At 52.2% G+C, this 14,619-nt stretch overlaps 1 protein-coding gene across 2 annotated transcripts in view; it reads right to left on the minus strand.

Moving 5' to 3' along the window:
* Window positions 1-14,619, minus strand: part of INTS3 (integrator complex subunit 3) — a 222,075-nt gene that overhangs the window by 17,896 nt on the left and 189,560 nt on the right. For both annotated transcript variants that reach the window (XM_060255779.1, XM_060255771.1), the window contains 3 exons: window positions 13,005-13,080; window positions 11,007-11,120; window positions 10,076-10,124 (listed from right to left, as the gene is read on the minus strand). In XM_060255779.1, the coding sequence (XP_060111762.1) occupies window positions 10,076-10,124; window positions 11,007-11,120; window positions 13,005-13,080 (239 nt within the window). The remainder of the gene's footprint in view (window positions 1-10,075; window positions 10,125-11,006; window positions 11,121-13,004; window positions 13,081-14,619) is intronic.

Below are 14,619 nucleotides of genomic sequence, written 5' to 3' on the forward strand. Positions count from 1 at the left end.
GCCATAGCTCTCGTAGGAGTTGTCCTCGAAAGGGGGGCAGCTTCTGGGAGAGTTCTCTCAGCCCCACCCACCTCACGAAGTGTCTGTTGCGGGGAGGAAGAGAAAAAAGATTGTGAGCCGCTCGGAGACTCTCCTTGAAAGGGCAGCTTCTGGGAGAGCTCTCTCAGCCCCACCCACCTCACAGGGTGTCTGTTGCGAGGGAAGAGGGGAAAGGAGATTGCAGGCCGCTCTGAGACTCTGTCCTCGAAAGGGCAACTTCTGGGAGAGTTCTCTCAGCCCCACCCACCTCACAGGGTATCTGTTGCGAGGGAGGAGGGGAAAGGAGATTGCAGGCCACTCTGAGACTCTGTCCTCGAAAGGGCAACTTCTGGGAGAGTTCTCTCAGCCCCACCCACCTCACAGGGTGTCTGTTGTGGGGGAGGAGGGGAAAGGAGATTGTGAGCCGCTCTGAGACTCTGAGATTTGGAGTGGAGGGCGGGATATAAATCCAATGTCGTTGTCGTCTTCTTCTTACAGGCTCTGGACCGGTACCGGGGACCCCTGCCCTAGGCAATTGCCTAGTCTGCCTAGTGACAGCGCTGGCCCTGCATTCCCCAAAAAAGCCCTGATGAGGCAAGGATCCCCTCCCTCCCTCCCCCACTCCGCTTCCTTGGAGACCTTCAGCAGGTGTTGCCAGGGTTGATTGTCTGGCCAGAACCTTTGAAGGAGGTTTGAATGGCAGGTTTTTTTAAGGGGGCGTCCGAGGCCATCGGTGGGATCAAAGAAGAAAACAGGACATCGTTCTCGGGAGCCCGCACCGGATCCCGTGCAGAGAAAGGCAGGAGGACGGTCGGCAAAACCCTCGGCTGAGATATTGACAACGTAAGTAGGGTTGCCAAGTCCAATTCAAGAAATATCTGGGGACTTTGGGGGTGGAGCCCGGAGACATTGAGGCGGAGCTACAAGCAAGGCTGTGACAAGCATAACTGAACTCCAAAGCGAGTTCTGGCCACATTTAAAGGGACCGCACGCCTTTTAAATGCCTTCCCTCCGTTTGGAAATAATGAAGGATAGGAGCACCGTCTTTGGGGGCTCATGGAATTGGACCCCACGGTCCAATCTTTTTGAAACTTGGAGGGTCGCTTGAGGAGAGGCATTGGATGCTATGCTGAAAATCTGGTGCCTCTATCTCAAAAAACAGCCCCCCCCCACAGAGCCCCACATACCTAAGGATCAGTTTACCATTATTTCCTATGGGAATCAGTATCCAAAGGGAATAATGTGTGCCCAGCAGACATTTCCCTCCCCTCCCCCCGCTTTCTGATGTTTCTGAAGTGGGGGGAGGGCCTCCAAACTGGGGGATCCCCTGCCCCCACCTGGGAGTTGGCAACCCTAAGCGTCAGCAAGACAGAGAGGGTCCGCTTGAGAGTTCTACTGGCCGGACCACCCCGCTGCTCCCGGCTGCACAGGAAATCGGATGGGGGCGGCTGGGTCAATACAGCAGCCTGGTAACACCTGCCCATTTGCTGGATCACCAATTAGCATTTCGGAAGGGTGAGGGTGGGGGGGGCAAAAGGAGCGCTCTGCCCTTCAGCGAGGCCCCTCCGCCAGAGACACCAGGAAAAGCTTTTTTGATAGCAGCCCCCCACCCCCTCTTCCTGAGTGCAGAACATTTCTATCAAAGGGAGTGCGCTGACACCAGGCCGACGGGGGCGAAGGAGTCAGGCAGTGATGCACGGCATAGCTTGGTTTCTGGCTCCTAGCCTGCTATGTGTCAAAACCGGAGCTGGCTGGAGCCACTGAGCTCCAAGAGCTTCCCTAACGCCGCCGTTCGAAGTCGCACTAGGGACACGGGAGCAGCTTCGGGATTGGTGACTATCTCGCAGGTGGCCTGCGGCAATGTTCCCTCTCAGCTGCAGAGTCTTGTGAGCAAGAGTTTTCACTTTGTGAGCTGCTGGCATTAAAGTAGTGAGCTCCTGCATAAATTAGTGTGCTCTGGGGGGGTCATCCTTCCTGAGCGAAGACAAAAAATGTGTTAGATGGAGGCTAAAAATCTGTTGAGCTAGCTCACACCAAGTCAGCTTAGAGCAGGGGTGTCGAACATGTACTTTGGGGGCTGAATCAGGCCCCTGGAGGGCTCCTATCAGGCCCCCGAACAACTGCTCTTTCTACCTCTCATCTGCTTCTTTCTACTTCTCTCTTGCTTCCTTCTGCATCACAGCTTGCTTTGCGAGGCTTGTTCAATTGCACAGGAGCTACAGAACAAAACCTCAACCACTGGCTGAGGCACCTTCCTTGGGGGAGGAAGCGGGGAGGAGTAGCTTGCTTTGCCAGGCTCTCTCAATCGCACAGCAGAGCTACTGAGCAAAGCCTCTCTTCCTTCTATTGACTGAGGCTCCCCGCCGCCACCCCCGCCCAGTCCCTGCGGAAGGAAGGAAGGAAAGAGCCAGACCTTCCTTTGCTAACATTTTAACCATGTTTAAAAGTTTTTTTATATATATAGTTTTTTATATATATTTGTGTTTGTCTGTGTTCTTTATAAAATTTATATCTCTGCTACCTAATCTTAAATGGGTACACACATAGCCCATCCAGACATGGCTTGGCCCAACAAGGTCTCATTTATGTCAGATCCGGCCCTCATAACAAATGAGTTTGACAGCCCTGGCTTAGAGGGAACACTGGCCTGCAGTGACTTGGACAAAGAAAACCATCACAGTGAAGAAGATACAGGCGTTGAGAGGGACTGCCAGTGAAGAGACGCCCCAAAGAGAGGAGACGCAGGAGGGACTGCGGCTCCGTGGCAGAGAACGGAAGGACACAACAGAAGTCATGTTGGATCAGCCCAATGGCCCATCCATTCCAACACTCTAGGTCACACAGTGGCCATAAGAACATAAGAGAAGCCATGTTGGATCAGGCCAGTGGCCCATCCAGTCCAACACTCTGTGTCACACAGTGGCCATAAGAACATAAGAGAAGCCATGTTGGATCAGCCCAATGGCCCATCCAGTCCAACACTCTGTCTCACAAAGTGGCCATAAGAACATAAGAGAAGCCATGTTGGATCAGCCCAGTGGCCCATCCAGTCCAACACTCTGGGTCACACAGTGGCCATAAGAACATAAGAGAAGCCATGTTGGATCAGGCCAATGGCCCATCCAGTCCAACACTCTGGGTCACACAGTGGCCATAAGAACATAAGAGAAGCCATGTTCGATCAGCCCAATGGCCCATCCAGTCCAACACTCTGGGTCACACAGTGGCCATAAGAACATAACAGAAGCCATGTTCGATCAGCCCAATGGCCCATCCAGTCCAACACTCTGGGTCACACAGTGGCCATAAGAACATAACAGAAGCCATGTTCTATCAGCCCAATGGCCCATCCAGTCCAACACTCTGGGTCACACAGTGGCCATAAGAACATAAGAGAAGCCATGTTGGATCACCCAGTCCAACACTCTGGGTCACACTCATCCAGTCCAACACTCTGGGTCACACAGTGGCCAACCCCCCCCCCCCCAAAAAAAAACAAAAAAAACCCCAGGTGCTTGGCATGCAGAAGATCTCAGGTTCAATCCCCGGCATCTCCAGCTAAAAGGACCAGGCAGGGGGTGATGGGAAAGACCTCAGCCTGAGAACCTGGAGAGAAATGAAGTGGGGCTGTTGTAGCTCAGTACTATAGCATCTACCTGGCATGCAGAAGGTCCCAGGTTCAATTCCTGGCATCTCCAGTTAAAAGTTCTGACAGTAGGTGATGGGAAAGGCCTCGCCCGAGACACTGGAAAGCCATGAAGTGGGGCTGTAGCTCAATGGTGGAGAATCTGCTTGGCGTGCAGAAGGTCCCAGGTTCAATCCGCATTTCCAGCTAAAAGGACCAGGCAGGAGGTGATGGGAAAGACCTCAAGACCTTGGAGGGCTACTTGGCCAGTGTGAGTAGGCAATAGCGACCTTGATGGACCAAAGGTCCGGCTCATTATAAGGCAGCTACGTGTGTTCATCAGGGAGGAGCTGCGGCTCAGTGGTAGATCCTTTGCTTAGTATGCAGAAGGTCCCAGGTTCAATCCCCAGCATCTCCAGCTAAAAGGACCAGGTGTCAAGTCCCCCTTTTTTGTTATCTGTATTTCTCTTCTGCTTCTTCGATGTAGACAATAGAATGCGGGAGTAGAATGCTTAGTCTGTTGCAGAACCGAAAGTTAACCTGCTCGCCTCCTAGGCCGCTGGGAACCCAAGGCCGTTCCTCTCTCCCTAGGATGTTTTGTAGAAAGCTTTGTAGCAATGTGTGCATGTGACCTAGAGCCGCTAAATTTGAACTGTCTTCGCTGCCCTAAGCTCAGGTGTGCTTTCAATGACCATTGCAAGGGTATATAATCATATATACATATGAACCTATGAAGCTGCCTTATACTGAATCAGACCCTCGGTCCATCAAAGTCAGTATTGTCTACTCAGACTGGCAGCGGCTCTCCAGCTGAGGTTTTTCACACCTACTTGCCTGGACCCTTTTTAGTTGGAGATGCTGGGGATTGAACCTGGGACCTTCTGCTTACCAAACAGATGCTCTACCACTGAGCCACAGCCTCTAGCTAGACTGGCAGCGGCTCTCCAGGGTCTCCAGCTGAGGTTTTTCACGCCTACTTTCCTGGACCCTTATTAGTTGGAGATGCTGGGGATTGAACCTGGGACCTTCTGCTTACCAAGCAGATGCTCTACCACTGAGCCACCCTCCCTCCCCGTGCTGTTGTATCTCACTTTCAACACTGCCTGACCTGGTCAGCGTCTAGAAGAAGAAGATGAAGAAGATATTGGATTTATATCCCGCCCTCCACTCCGAAGAGTCTCAGAGCGGCTCACAATCTCCTTTCCCTTCCTCCCCCACAACAGACACCCTGTGAGGTGGGTGGGGCTGGAGAGGGCTCTCACAGCAGCTGCCCTTTCAAGGACAACCTCTGCCAGAGCTATGGCTGACCCAAGACCATTCCAGCAGCTGCAAGGGCTCTCACAGCAGCTGCGCTTTCAAGGACAACCTCTGCCAGAGCTATGGCTGACCCAAGGCCATTCCAGCAGCTGCAAGGGCTCTCACAGCAGCTGCTCTTTCAAGGACAACCTCTGCCAGAGCTATGGCTGACCCAAGGCCATTCCAGCAAGTGCAAGTGGAGGAGTGGGGAATCAAACCTGGTTCTCCCAGATAAGAGTCCGCACACTTAACCACTACACCAAACTTGCTCTCTAGGTATCCTGCCTTACAATAAATGCTTCTCCAAATACATGGAGAGTCATCTTTATTGAAGGAAAAGCGGGAACTTGACACCGGGCAGCAGGGCGATGGAAAACACCTCTCTCTGGTGAGAACTCCAGCTTTCTGGGTTACGCCTCTGAGGAGGGCCAGTCACAGTTGCTGGCGAAAAGTCAAGTCTCGCAGTGCCAAGACCACGGCCACAAAACCTGGAAAATCTACAACAACTAATGAACTCTGAAAGCCTTTGACAACATATCTCCCTGGAGAATCAGGAGGACTAAGTAAGGAGCACCTGAGGTTTCTGGTTCCATTCTTCCTTCAGGGTTTCCTTCGTTTCCTTCCCTCTTCTCTTTCTCTCTTCCTCTCCCTGAGCTCACCTTTGCTTCTTTTTTATCCCCCTTCGGCATTTCTGGCACTACGGACATCATTTCAGCTCTCTGAGTGCACCTGGGGTATTGTGTTCAGTTTTGGGCACCACATTTTAAGAAGGATCTAGACAAGCTGGAACGGGTCCAGAGGAGGGCAACAAAGACGGTGAGGGGTCTGGAGACTAAGTCCTATGAAGAAAGGTTGAAGGAGCTGGGGATGTTTAGCCTGGAGAGGAGGCGGCTGAGAGGTGATATGATCACCATCTTCAAGTTCTTGAAGGGCTGTCCTAGAGAGGATGGTGCAGAGTTGTTTTCTGTGGCCCTGGAAGGTAAGACCAGAACCAATGGGTTGAAATCAAATCAGAAGAGTTTCCAGCTCAACATTAGGAAGAACTTCCTGACCATTAGAGTGGTTCCTCAGTGGAACAGGCTCCCTCGGGAAGTGGTGGGCTCTCCTTCCTTGGAGGTTTTTAAACAGAGGCTAGATGGCCATCTGACAGCAATGAAGATCCTGTGAATTTAGGGGGAAGTATTTGTGAGTCATCTGGGAGAACCGGGTTTGATTCCCCACTCCTCCACTTGCAGCTGCTGTAATGGCCTTGGGTTAGTCATAGCTCTCGTAGCAGCTTTTGAGCTGTGGGGCTGGAGAAGACTCTTGAGAGTCCCTTGGACTGCAAGAAGATCAAATCAGTCAGTCCTAAGGGAAATCGACCCTGATTGTTCCCTGGAAGGCTAGATGCTGAAGTTGAAGCTCAGATCCTTTGGCTACCAAATGAGAAGGGAGCACTCACTGGAGAAGATCCTGATGCCGGGAAAGACAGAAGGCAAAAGAAGAAGGGGACGGGAAAAGATGAGATGGCTGGACTTCATTAATGAGGTAACTAACACAAATTTGAGCAGACTTCGGATGATGGTTGAAGACAGGAGGGCCTGGCGTGACTTGGTCCATGGGGTCGCAGAGTCGGACTTGACTGTGTGACTGAACAGCAACATTTGTGGCAGCATTGTGCAGGGGGTTGGACTAGATGACCCTGGAGGTCCCTTCCAACTCTTTCTATGAAAAACCCACCCGTGAAGCCTTTCCTAGGCAAAAGCTTCTCGGCATGCCGTGTTACTGGGAGAGATTCTTCCCTGCCGTACTAGACAAGCACGGATCAAAGACTAAAACTTCTAACATGAGGCCGGGCTGTGAAGCTTCTTCCATTTCTAGTCTCGGAGCCTCTCTCCCGGAAAGCGCTCTGTGCTTCTGCGTCCCCGTTTTCGCTTCTCGGCGGCCGCTTTCGTGGCAGATGAAAGTCTTCTTGTCAGAGTCTAAACTGATTAGAGCTGGGAGCTCTCTCCGTCAGGGGAGCGATCGCCTCGCCGCTGCGTTCCGCTCTTCGGAGATGGCAGCCGGGAGCGGAGGAATTAAAGGTTCCATCTGCCAGGGCTGGCTTCTCAAAAAAAAATCCCTCTGATTAACGAACGAAAGCACCGCTCGCTGCGTTTCCATTTCCCTCTGTTTCAGGGGACTGTACTCTATTACAGCCCTCGTGCACCGTCGGGGGACCTAGACAGGCCCACAGCCACGAGGGGGGGGGGGCGGTCTCTCCACCACCCCACTCCTTCTACCTGTACGGCCCCTCCTGGCAGCCTCCGCTCTCTCCACTGTAAGTTCCCGGACGATTGGCTACGTCGGGGAGTGTGGCCTAATATGCAAAGGAGTTCCTGCTACAAAAAAGAAAAGCCATGGATGCCAGTATTGGCTGCTTGGACTGGCAGTGGCTCTCCAGGGTCTCAGGCTGGGGGGAGGTACTTCTGAATTCTTTGCACTGTGCAGGGGGTTGGACTAGATGGCCCTGGAGGTCCCTTCCAACTCTTGATGCTTTGATCACCTACACACCAGATCCTTTCACTGGCGATGTTAGGAGATCGAACCTGGGACCTTTTACATGCCAAGCAGGAACTGAGTCACAGCTCAGATTAGAGCTGGAGAGCCAGTTTGGTGTAGATGGTTAAGTGTGCGGACTCTTATCTGGGAGAGCCGGGTTTGATTCCCTACTCCTCCACTCACAGCTGCTGGAATGGCCTTGGGTCAGCCATAGCTCTGGCAGAGGTTGTCCTTGAAATGGCAGCTGCTGGGAGAGCCCTCTCAGCCCCACCCACCTCACAGGGTGTCTGTTGTGGGGGAGGAGGGTAAAGGAGATTGTGAGCCACTCTGAGACTCTTTGGAGTGGAGAGCAGGATATAAATCCAATATCTTCATCTACCTCACAGGGTGTCTGTTATGGGGGAGGAAGGTAAAGGAGATTGTGAGCCGCTCTGAGACTCTTCGGAGTGGAGGGCGGGATATAAATCCAATATCTTCATCTACCTCACAGGGTGTCTGTTGTGGGGGAGGAAGGTAAAGGAGATTGTGAGCCGCTCTGAGACTCTTCGGAGTGGAGGGCGGGATATAAATCCAATATCTTCATCTATTAGTGCTGAACCAAAATGGCCAAATTCTGCCCTATGAGTAAAGAATGCAAATATTTTTCAATTCCTTTTAAAAAAAACAAACACCCCCCCCCCTTTTAGAGAGCCAGTTTGGTGTAGTGGTTGAGTGTGCAGACTCGCATCTGGGAGAACCGGGTTTGATTCCCCACTCCTCCACTTGCACCTGCTAGCATGGCCTTGGGTCAGCCATAGCTCTGGCAGAGGTTGTCCTTGAAAGGGCAGCTGCTGTGAGAGCCCTCTCCAGCCCCACCCACCTCACAGGGTGTCTGTTGTGGGGACGGAAGGTAAAGGAGATTGTGAGCCGCTCTGAGACTCTTCAGAGTGGAGGGCGGGATATAAATCCAATCTCCTCTTCTTTTGTAAACAATCAGATCATGAATTCCAGCCTTCGAAACTGAATGAGCCAAAGTGGAAGAGCCAGTTGTGCAGTGGTTAAGTGTGCGGACTTTTATCTGGGAGCACCTGCTGGAGTGGCCTTGGGTCAGCCATAGCTTTGGCAGAGGTTGTCCTCGAAAGGGCAGCTGCTGTGAGAGCCCTCTCAGCCCCACCCACCTCCCAGGGTGTCTGTGGTGGTGGTGGGGAGAAGATATAGGAGATTGTAAGCCGCTCTGAGTCTCTGATTCAGAGGGAAGGGCGGGGTATAAATCTGCAATTCTTCTTCTTCGTCTTCCACCCCATGTGGGGAATGTAGAATGAGCGAAGCAACCTCCCTGGACCAGCGGGTGACACTTCTTGCCGCGTCCCCCAACTTGTGGGATTTTACCAGGCCTCACTTGCATACTTTCAAGCCTCGTTTTGCGTCTTTTCAGGGCTAGAAACTTGATGATAGTGACAACCACTGAAGCAGAGAAGTTTACAGCGTGGAAATCTGCACTCGCTGCCTGGGTTTCAGTGTGACTGTAGAAATACGGGATATACAGACAGCCCTGACCATCTCTTGCTCCCCCCCCCACCGAAGTTATGTTTAGGGATACTAACAGCTTTCTCTACACGCTGTTATTAGGCTTAAAACAGATCAAAGGAAGTCCTTCTTTACCCAAAGAGTAATGTGCGGAATTCACCGCTGCGGGAAGTGATGGCGGCTTCAAACATAGACAGCTTCGAGAGGGAATAGGAGAATTATATGGAGCAGGATTCCATGAGTGGCTCTTAGCCACAAGGTATAGGTGGAACAGCCTGTCTAGGGCAGGGGTCCCCAACCTCCGGGCCGTGGTCTCTTTGAAATCGGCCACGCAGCCTTGCCCCCCTGCACAGCCTCGCCGCCCGCCACGCGGCACCTCCTCCTCCCCGTTTTCACCATTTTAAGGCCAGGGAAGGGGCCGTGAAGTGCATCTCAGGCCGACCCCCCCCCCGGTGATCAGGAGGCAAGGGCAGCGTCCCTCACTGCTGCGGTGGCGGTTTCCCAAGCTGATCAGCTGGTCGGCCTGGGAGGCGCTTCACGGCCCCTTCCCCGGCCTTAAAATGGTGAAAGTGGGGGGGGGGGGGGGAAGGAGGGAGGAGGAAAACCAGGGGAGGAAGAGGCGCCACTGGGGGGGGGGGATTGGGTGCTCCCACCCTGCCGGTCCTGGGGCCACGGTCGGCGGGCCGGCCCTGGCGCCAATCCCTGGGGCCAAAAAGGTTGGGGACCACTGGCCTAGGGCACAGATGCTCTGTCTTCTTGGTGCTTGGGAGGGTTTCTGGAGCCCTGGCCCTGTTTGTGGACCTCCTGATGGCACCTGCATTTTGGGCCACTGTGAGTGTAGGACTGGATGGGCCACACTGGCCCAACTTGGCTTCTCTTTTGTGTGGGGCAGCAATGCTCTGTCTTCTTGGTGCTTGGGAGGACTTCCGGACTCCTGGCCCCGCCGGTGGACCTCCTGAAGGCCATCTGGGTTTCCGCCACTGAGTGACGCAGAATGTTGGGCTGGATGGGCCACTGGCCTGACCTCTCCTGTTCTTGTGACCCTGGAACAACCCGCCCCCGCCAGAGCAGCACTCAAAAGACAACCGGCAAATCAGTTCCGATACGTACTTTTCACGTCTCAGCTGGAGCAGCAGGCAGGAAAGCGCCTCGGGGTGTTCTGCAAAAGAAAGCGAGGCTCGTTAAGCTTGGCTGACATGCTGACTCCATGCAGCACAGCTGGATGTCGTTTCCTCCGGCAGGGGAGGAGGGGGGAGAGAGGCCCTGGTCTTGTGGCTCATGTGATGGAATGCTCATCGATGTATACTGAAGCTCCCTGTGCAGGACTCCTTTTGTAGCAGGAACTCCTTTCCTTACTAGGCCACCCCCCGCCCCCCCAATGTAGCCAATCCTCCTGGAGCTTGCAGTACAAAGAGCCCTGGACGAAGAGCCCTGTAAGCTCTTGGAGGATTGGCTACATTGGGGTGTGCACAGAAGCTCCTGCTACAACATGAGCCCTGTCTCTGCATCTAGAAAGTTAGAATGTCAGGCAGAAGGCCGGAATTCTCTGTAACACACTAGCTTTCGACATACACAGAAGGAGGAGGAGAAGGAGGAGGAGGAGATGAAGAAGACCACAGATTTATCCCCCGCCCTTCTCTCTGAACCAGAGACTCAGAGTGGCTCACAATCTCCTTTATCTTCCTCCCCCACAACAGAAACCCTGCGAGATGGGTGGAGCTGAGAGAGCCCTCCCAGAAGCTGCCCTTTCAAGGACAGCTCCACGAGAGCTAGGGCTGACCAAAGGCTGTTCCAGCAGCTGCAAGCGGAGAAGTGGGGAATCAAACCCGGTTCTCCCAGATAAGAGTCTGCACACTTAACCACAGCACCAAACCGGCTCTTAACCACTACACCAAATGGAGAGAACTTGTGACTGGCTCAAGGTCACCCAGCTAGCTGCACGTGGAGGAGGAGCGGGGAATCCAACCTGGTTCTCCCAGAGGACAGCCCGCTGCTCTTCACCGCTACACCCCGCTGGCTTTCCGCGCCAGCCGCTCCTCACCTTTGTACTTGAGGTGCTGCAGGATGGAGATGATGGACTCCAGAGGGATGTTGTGGGCCAGGAAGAGCTGCCACGTGCAGTACTGCTCAAACGTCTCCCAATCCAAGCTCTGAACTGGAAGAAGGAAGAATTATTATTATTATTAATAGTTTATTTCTATTCCGCCCATTCCCCCCGCGGGGGCTCAGGGCGGAGCACAACATAAATGAAACCACATTAAAATCATATATTGATAAAAGCAATTGCAATTCTTCCATGAACGAATAGCTCGGCAGGACAGTTTTGACGAGATGGTGCGGCGGGACAGCGCAGAGAGTCAGCGTAGGAGGATGCGAGGTAGGGGAGGCCGACCGATCTAGTGGGCAGATGACCGCCGCCTCACCCGAAGACCTGGTGGAACAGCTCCGTTTTACAGGCCCTACGGAAGGCTAGTGAGCCAGGCAGGGCCCGGATCTCCATAGGGAGTCGATTCCACCAGGTTGGGGCCAGGACCGAAAAGGACCTGGCCCCGGTAGAGGCAAGACGGGCATCTTTTGGGCCGGGGACAGTCAGCCTATCCTGAACGAAGCGACCTCCGGGGCATATAAGGGAAGAGACGGTCCTGCAGGTATGCTGGTCCCAGGTTGAGTAAGGCTTTGAAAGTCAGGACTAACACCTTGAAGTGGATCCGGTACTCTATAGGCGGCCAGGGCAGGCCACGGAGCACCGGCCGCGTGCTCGCCCGTATAGGTGATGCAGTCAGCAGGCGAGCCGCCGCGTTCTGCACCCGCTGCAGTTCCCGGATCAGCTTCAAGGGCAAGGCCGCGCAGAGCGAGTTACAGTAGTGACCACTGCATGGGTCACTGTGGCCAAGTCTTGGCGGGGAGAGATATGGGGCTAGTTGCTTGATCTGCCGTAGATGGTGGAAGGCAGACCTGGCGGCTGCTGCGACCTGCAGGTTTGGTGTCCCGTACGCTTCTGCTGGTGACCTTCCAAATCTCATGGCTGCTCTGATTATCCCGAGAGCAGCCACCTAAGCGGACTGAAGCTCAGAACCAGTCGCATCCGGAAGGACAGTGGCTCAGAGGTGCTGCTCGGGCTTTGTGCACATCAGGTTCCAGGCAGGACTTTTTGGTAGCAGGAACTCCTTTGCCTATTAGGCTACACCTTCCTGATGTAGCCAATCCTCCTGGAGCTCTTCTTACAGGGCCTACTGTAAGCTCCAGGAGGATTGGCTACATCAGGAGGGTGCAGCCTGACAGGGTTTTTTTTGTAGCAGGAATTCCTTTGCATATTAGGCTACACTTCCCTGATGTAGCCAATTCTCCAAGGAACTGTATAGAATCTCAGAGTGGCTCTCTGGCAGCAGAGTTTTAGAGCATGCGTTGATCCGAGTTTGAAACAAAGTTACTGTGGCTCTGTGAAACGGTGAGAAAAGAGGCTGACGAAGAACCGAACAAATGAAACCGCGAGGACTCCTTTCTATATGGTTCCTTATTCTCTCCATTACAACATCACGAGTGGAACTACTAAGGACTCCACCCTACTTCACTTAGTTATGGACTATGTAAAGGCTCTTACCTGTGAAGAAACACTGTAGTGTATTGATTGGGGGAGGGCAATTTCCTTAGTGTTCTTTTGTGGTATTTTGTCTTATACCTGCACTAAATCTAATGCATGTACACACATTGAGAGAGTGAATATTGTAGTTGATCCGTGGTTTCTTATATTTTCCATTTATACACCATTCCGGTTACTTGTACTGAGAGAACATATGGCTGATTCAAGATCACATCAGCAGGTGCAAGTGGAGGAGTGGGGAATCAAACCCGGTTCTCCCCGATGAGAGTCCACGCACTTAACCACTCCATCAAACTTGGCAGCCAGCACAGAGAGACTGGTGGAGTGCGATCTATTTGGGGGGGGTGGCCTTGGGACCTCCTTTCCCCGAGGCTCTTGCCTGCTGCTGTCTTGGAAAGAACAGCTCCTGGAGCAACTCGCTGTCTGAGCTCTACTCACTTAGGATGTTCAGTACGGAGTCCTTCCGGAACATCATCAGGTTGCCCATCATCACGTGGCACACGAGCTCCTGGAGCTGCGGAAAGAAGGCAAGATTAGATGTATACCCTGCCCTTCACTTAGGGTCTCAAAGCAGCAAAGAAGAAGAAGAGGAAGAAGAAGAAGAGGAAGAGAAAGAAGAAGAGAGATTAGATGTATACCCTGCCCTTCACTTAGGGTCTCAAAGCAGCGAAGAAGAAGAGGAAGAAGAAGAGAGATTAGATGTATACCCTGCCCTTCACGTAGGGTCTCAAAGCAGCGAAGAAGAAAAAGAGGAAGAAGAAGAGGAAGAGAAAGAAGAAGAGAGATTAGATGTATACCCTGCCCTTCACTTAGGGTCTCAAAGCAGCGAAGAAGAAGAGGAAGAAGAAGAAGAGGAAGAGGAAGAAGAAGAGAGATCAGATGTATATCCTGCCCTTCACTTAGGGTCTCAAAGCAGCAAAGAAGAAGAAGAGGAAGAAGAAGAAGAGGAAGAGGAAGAAGAAGAGAAATTAGATGTATACCCTGCCCTTCACTTAGGGTCTCAAAGCAGCGAAGAAGAAGAAGAAGAAGAGGAAGAGAAAGAAGACGAGAGATTAGATGTATACCCTGCCCTTCACTTAGGGTCTCAAAGCAGCGAAGAAGAAGAGGAAGAGGAAGAGGAAGAAGAAGAAGAGGATTAGGAAGAGGAAGAAGAAGAAGAAGAGAAATTAGATGTATACCCTGCCCTTCACTTAGGGTCTCAAAGCAGCGAAGAAGAAGAAGAGGAAGAGGAAGAAGAGGAAGAGGAAGAAGAAGAGAGATTAGATGTATACCCTGCCCTTCACTTAGGGTCTCAAAGCAGCGAAGAAGAAGAGGAAGAAAAAAAAGAAGAAGAGGAAGAGGAAGAAGAAGAGAGATTGGATTTATACCCTGCCCTTCACTCAGAGTCTCAAAGCAGCGAAGAAGAAGAAGAAGAAGAAGAAGAAGAAGAAGAAGAAGAAGAAGAAGAAGAAGAAGAAGAAGAAGAAGAAAGATTGGATTTATACCCTGCTCTTCACTCAGTCTCACAGCAGCGAAGAAGAAGAGGAAGAAGGAGAATGGATTTATACCCTGCTCTTCACTCAGCCTCACAGCAGCGAAGAAGAAGAGGAAGAAGGAGAATGGATTTATACCCTGCTCTTCACTCAGTCTCAAAGCAGCGAAGAAGAAGAAGAGAGATTGGATTTATACCCTGCTCTTCACTCAGTCTCACAGCAGCGAAGAAGAAGAAGAAGAGGAAGAAGAAGAGAGAATGGATTTATACCCTGCCCTTCACTCAGAGTCTCAAAGCAGCGAAGAAGAAGAAGAAGACGATGAAGAAGAAGAAGAGAGATTGGATTTATACCCTGCTCTTCACTCAGTCTCACAGCAGCGAAGAAGAATAGGAAGAAGAAGAGAGAATGGATTTATACCCTGCCCTTCACTCAGAGTCTCAAAGCAGCGAAGAAGAGAGATTGAATTTATACCCTGCTCTTCACTCAGTCTCACAGCAGCAAAGAAGAAGAGGAAGAAGAGAGATTGGATTTATACCCTGTTTGTCACTCAGTCTTACAGCAGCGAAGAAGGAGAGATTGGA

Source organism: Heteronotia binoei, chromosome 1 (assembly GCF_032191835.1).
Source record: "Heteronotia binoei isolate CCM8104 ecotype False Entrance Well chromosome 1, APGP_CSIRO_Hbin_v1, whole genome shotgun sequence".
NCBI lineage: Eukaryota > Metazoa > Chordata > Lepidosauria > Squamata > Gekkonidae > Heteronotia > Heteronotia binoei.